The sequence below is a fragment of the Cynoglossus semilaevis genome, chromosome 3 (assembly GCF_000523025.1).
Source record: "Cynoglossus semilaevis isolate Cse_v1.0 chromosome 3, Cse_v1.0, whole genome shotgun sequence".
Taxonomy (NCBI): Eukaryota; Metazoa; Chordata; class Actinopteri; order Pleuronectiformes; family Cynoglossidae; genus Cynoglossus; species Cynoglossus semilaevis.
Genome location: NC_024309.1, coordinates 4,606,498 through 4,612,522, shown reverse-complemented (window position 1 = coordinate 4,612,522; position 6,025 = coordinate 4,606,498). Strand labels below are relative to the sequence as shown.

Genomic DNA, 6,025 nt, shown 5'->3' with positions numbered 1-6,025 from the left:
GCATCTTTTACATATATTAGAATTGCACGATGGTTCAAAGGTCAGAGTTCACATTTGGGGCATTGAAAAAGTGATATGTTAGAGGTCAACGTCCACAGGGAGAAGCCAAAAATGTTTTCTTTTCTGCGTGGGCCCAGTGCACTCTTTGCCTCTGATTGACTTAAACTAATATTTCATCATTGATGAAACTGATGGTCCTAATTTTCTACTTTTTGCTGGAACATGAATTGATGCACTTTAAAAAATTATATTGAGGTGATCACTGTGTATTAAGGCCACGTGCAGAAACTACTGCTGAATGTGCATGACTTCTCAGCCCAGGTGTCACATTGAGTATATTTTAGGTTAAGTTACAGATAATATCTTCTTCATTTGTTTCACTAATGTCAGCATTTCAGGACTTGTGGTTGGTACAACTGGAGAGATTGTCTGATTGTTTTTTTTTTCTTCTTTTGACACCAGGTTGGTTCAGTCTCTCCATTTACATGATGTGTATTTACACTCTGGCTGGAACTACTGGGATCATTCTCTTTGCATTTTTTCTCACATTTGCAATAAGGCAAAAGTAAGAACCAGTGTTTTTTTACTTTAACAATTTACAATTGGCAGTGTCAGTTTGAAGAGTATCGAGGCACGCTAGTTTAAAGAAATAATTCTTGCCATGATCTAATTTATATACCCAGTTGTAGTTTAGAATGGTGACCATTTCCTTACATGTAAAACCTGACTTAAGTATTTAATTAAATGTTCATTCAACAGCCGCCGCAGGAAGAAGAAGAACTGGCGAGAAGAGTACAGAGTCAAACTGCAGCCGGCTCAGCGACAGGCAAGTGTTGCATTATTCATTATATCTACTCTTGTCTTTACACTTGACACCTTTAGGTCTCTCCCCAACCTTCTCATCAGACACGCTGTTCATTACAACTCCATCACACCGCAGTGCTAATCTGGTGCGATACATCATTTCCTATTGTCCTACGGCAGTTTCATTTCTGCTTTTAATGCTCACACCTTAAACCAGCGATTTATTTTACAGAACTGAGAGTGATGTAACCGTGGATATAGTACTACAGCAAAATGTTGTCTTGTGAACACTGTGAGATCACATATTTATATATATATATGTTCATTTTCTATTTATATATGTATGTTTTCATGTTCATGCAGTCCTATAACCTTTAACTATAACAAAGTTCTCTAGTCTCTCTGCTGCATCCTTGTGGCCATAAGTGGTATATAGAATATATACATAAATATACATATACTATGTATATTTTTATTCTAACCTTTATCACATTTTGCTGTGCTACCCCACTAAAGTACTTTTAATTATCACCTGCCACATGTCTTTATCTAACACCCTGAATGCTAACAACCTCTATCGACATTCACAGCGAAACACCTACGAGAACGTCTCCATGTGTCCCATGTTCAAAAAGAAGTCCAGGCCCATAAAAGCCCAGCCCGTGTACGCCAACCTACACAGTGTGCGAATGCAAAAAAACAGACGTCAGCAGCCTGGTGATAAATGAGCTCACGTAAATATGATGCACTGCTCTGATGTCAATGCACAGTTTGTATTTATTACTTTTTATCTGTCGCAGATGTCAGCACATCCTCAGGCTTTTGCACACAGCTTTATATGAGCACAATGAAAGGCCCATTAACAGGCGCAGGATAGTGGGTTTTTTTCCCCTCTTTACTTTTATTTTGATAAGACACAGGCATCACACTGACTGTGATTAATATTCATATTGGAGCTTGGAAATGCATTAACAAGCTGCTGCTCATGTAAGTCCCAGACAGCTGACACGTCTGGTTGGGTCCAGCCCTTAATTAAATGTGGTATGTACTGCATAATTACTGTTGAGGAAATTTCTGTTTTGGGCAACAAGAATATTTGATGGCATCCATCATGTAGAAAGAGGAGACAAAAGCCCGTGTGACCGCTTCTGTTCTCTACCGTAACCCTGTGCGTAAAACGACTGACAAAGCCTGTGTAATTGCTCTGCATTTACTTTCATCCCTTCTGCTTCCCATTTAAAGGCTGACAATGGTGTCTAATCATCCAATAGCGAGGAGAAGCAGTCACTCAGCGCCACAGTGTCGCTCGAGACCGTCGCCGTTTGCTTTTTCCCCAAAGGCCTGTCTTTTTCTGGGATGGCTACGTTCTAGTTAAGGCACGCTCTTATAATGAAAGCTAAACTCTAATTAGCTAATCCTTTGCTTCAGTGTATTACACCCCCCTCCCCCTTCTGTTTTATGAAATGTAATTAAACAAATATTTTATGAGAGGCCGTCACAATTCTTCCGGCTCATATTTATTTATTTTTTATGGTTTTTAATCACGCCTTCATGCTATTGTAAAGCAGTATATTCAGGTTTTTATGGCTGTGGCTATTAACCCGTGTGTTGTTTATTTGTAATCTGATTCATTTGTCTCCATAGAAATGGAGGCAGTGGCAGAGGCAGTAATGGATATGCAGGCTATGAAACGAGACAAATGTGGACACGATAGTAATGTCACCACAGAGGGACAGTAGAGTTTTACAAAGTTTTTTTAAAAAAATGTTCCCCATCATTTGTCTCGCTGTTGAACGTGACTGTGATACTTGTCCAACTGTGTTGTAAATGACGAGCAGAACTGGACAGTGGACAGTGTGTCTGTGTGAGTCACAGTCAATGACATCCTGTGGTATAAACTGAACATGTCACACCCATTTCCCCACTTGAACTTCCTGTGATGTGGTAAAAATGCTAAATGTATGCCTAAACAGCTACAAAAAGCAGCTTCAAATGAACACAATGAAGGAGAAATAAAAAACAAATCCAAGCATAAAGTGGAACTTCCTTTTGTCTGACGTGCAGGTAAACCCATTTGAAAAGTTCTGAAAACGTACGTGTTGAGTCGTGCACTTACCCTGGAATTATTTTTTTTTTCTGTTTGGTAAACTTCACAACAATTGAAAATTTCAAACCCACAAAAGAGATGACAGTTTAGACGAGTAACATTTAACAGAGGTCAGTACATCTCTGAGTGAGTACTACTAGGAGTACATTTGGTTTTACGTATTTGTTTTATTCATTAAGCTATGTCTTATTTTATTAACTTCTGACTGAATGTGTAATAACAAAGTGCATTCATGAATGGTTTCAAGCTCAGTTTAATATGTAACAAACTTTTGTTGGTCGTCCCCACAGATCCATCTTTTCTGTTTTGGGGTCACTGGAGAGACCCACAAATTTGCAGTAAATTTTCACATCAACTAATAACTTATCCAAAGACCCAAAGCCAGTCAAACTTTGGATAAAAATATTTTATATTTCAATATATTCTTTTGTTTGTTGAGAATAGCAGTTTTGTGGGAATTAAATAAAGTGTAGTTTTTAGGATTTTAAAATCATGTGTTGATCAACAATAGTTCTGCTGAAAAAGTCTGAAAAAAACCACTAGCATAAACTGACGTGTCTCCAAAAGACTCACAGCTGAAGGAAATGTGTTCCCTGGTCAGATCCTCTGATCATGGTCTGATGCAGGTGTGTGTGGTTGGTGCTGAGAGGGTGATTGATTGATTGATTGATGGATTACAGGTGTGTGTGACTAAAGGTAAGCCGTGTGCAGCCTGTTGATTGGTCCTGCCAGGAACATTCCAGCATAAAAGACCTGATTCTGAACCAGTCTGTGGCAGATGGTCAGCAGACATGAGTGTTGTGTGTTTGTGTGGGGGGGCTGTTTGTTAGCAGTGGGGCTGTTGTTAGTGGTTTTGTTTCTGGCAGTGTTTATGTTTTAGTCCTGGACAAATGAGTACTTTGTAACTTAGTCCTGATTTAATCAGAAAAACTGTTTTATTTGTAAACGGTTCAAGTCGATGTTATATCGATCACTGTTGTCGACTAAGTCTAAATGTAGTTCATTTGACTGAAATGCAATGGGGAATATGTTTTCATGCACATAAAATGTTTGCACATGACTATGTTAGGACATATGTCGACGCGTTGACAAACTGTTTTATAGAACAGGTGAACCCAATAAAAACCAACACTCAGCGGCCCTGGAGTGTGTTAAAATTAACGTGGGACAAAGACTTCAGGAACCAATCATATGGCTTTGTGCAGCATGCATGAGGTCAAGACAACCTCATTGGTTTGAAGATATTTAACAAAAATATATTTAAAAAGTTGTTCAGTATCTTGACTAATAAAACTCACCCCTCTACTGTTCACAGTACAAACCAGTTAGTAAATAATAAGAAAATAAATGATTTAAAATATAATAGATTATTAGATTATTTCTACTGATTATTTCTAGGGTCCCTTAATTTGTTCTCTGAATCCTGAGGCTTGATTATTGCAATGTTGGTGATTAAATTGTTCTTTCTTTAGTGATTAAGGTAAATAATGCAGAGAAACTTAATTATCTGTGAGTCACGGTGGTGCTTTTATTTATTCATGAAAAACAAAAAGCGACAGCTTAAATTCTGTTTAAGAACAGATTTTTGTGCTGTAAATCCCAGTGCAGATTATTTCACAATGCTGCTTAAAAGTCACATTTAAAAACTATTATTAATATTTTAAAATATTTGGAACTATGTCCTGTTCACTCATGGGGTTAAATCTGAAAAACACAGTAAAATGTGTCACTTGTTTCTGTTCATTTTCCTGTCAGTGACGTATAGAAAACTCCTGTGACTTGATAGAACATTCAGTTTATTATTGTTTTTTTTTCCTCATCAAAAACATAACAGACAGTATGTACATCGAGTGAAAATCAAACCTCTACAGTCGGTGTATCCAAAGTGCTTTTAACGTACAATCTGACAGTGACAGCAGAAACACAGTGGTGTAACAGTGACAGGAATGAGACGACACAGCAGAGCCACAAAGGAGTGAATGGCTACGACGGTCCATTCATCTGTCTGAAGGATACACATGTATTCATTCACCACAGCTGGAGCTCCTGCAGTAACACGGACACTTTGTCTCAGACTCAGAATTCTTGTGATTATCTGCAAAACAAACGTGTAGAAAAATAAAGTGACTGCAAAGCAAGTGCATGTCTTCCTTTCACCTGTGGCCAGGATTTAAATATCTCTGCTATTTCTGCACATAATTTCAAGAAAATAAAATTATACTTTGAAAAACTGTTGTCGACACAAAGTGACAATGATGTGAAAATTGAGATGTTTATGTTCCACAAAGCCTCGACACCTCTACCGATGAGCATTTAAAGTGCTAACTCCGTCACCTGGATTTGATAGATGACAACACTCTGTCTAAAATGTGAAACCTCAAAACAACAAGATGTTTTTTGTTTTTCTTTTAAATTTCCTTTAACACGGTTTATGTTGGAAGGCACTTTTTGATGCAAGAAAAAACAAAGACAACAATGAGTTACTATTGTGATATCAGTCAATAAATAAATACTGGCTTAGGAATAAATTAATAATAAAAATAGTAACATCTATTTAGACAGTTAAAACTAAATGGGCATTTTATGTTTTTTTAAACATGACTTCACCTCAGTGGGTCTGACAACAACTAATACTGTTACTGTTGTTACTGTTAAAAAAATGAAACCTTACAAAACCAAAACCAAAAAAAAAAAAAACAGAACTGCAGTTTTCCTTTCCCTCCAGTCTTCTGTCCTGGTTTCCCCTGTAGTTTCAGTTTAAAAATACTTTATTCACTTACTTTATATGACGTTTGAGCAGAAACGGACGCGATTAAAACCATCCTGTGGTAACAGTGCTGTAAAGCCTGGCAGTTTAACGCACAGACAGCCGTGAGAAGGCGGCGTCCCATCATTCACCACACGGCGGCTCACTCCCTAATGTCCTTGAAGCACTTTTCTGAAGGGCCTCCTTTTTTATTTTTTTTCTTGCTTGTAGCCAATTAAGGACTTTAGCTGATTCATCACGGCTCTGAAAGAATTTTTTTACTTCACTGTTTGGCATTTATCAATTTCACATTTTTGAGGAGGAGCAGGGTACGGTGAGAGTGAACAGCCCCCCTCCCCACCCACACT

The 6,025-nt window shown here is 37.8% G+C and overlaps 1 protein-coding gene across 3 annotated transcripts in view; it reads left to right on the top strand.

Moving 5' to 3' along the window:
• The window catches only part of cd226 (CD226 molecule), a 7,334-nt gene extending 2,285 nt beyond the window's left edge, over nucleotides 1–5,049 (top strand). The window contains exons 4-7 of one of the 3 annotated variants that reach the window (XM_017031728.2): nucleotides 463–565; nucleotides 760–826; nucleotides 2,449–2,517; nucleotides 2,555–5,049. In XM_017031728.2, coding sequence (XP_016887217.1) covers nucleotides 463–565; nucleotides 760–826; nucleotides 2,449–2,475 — 197 coding nt within the window. In that variant the 3' untranslated portion in view covers nucleotides 2,476–2,517; nucleotides 2,555–5,049. Of the gene's footprint in view, nucleotides 1–462; nucleotides 566–759; nucleotides 827–1,394; nucleotides 1,539–2,046 lie in introns of all 3 variants that reach the window. The other 2 variants (XM_008307598.3, XM_008307597.3) reach the window with 2 other exon arrangements.
• Nucleotides 5,050–6,025: the final 976 nt, after the last annotated feature.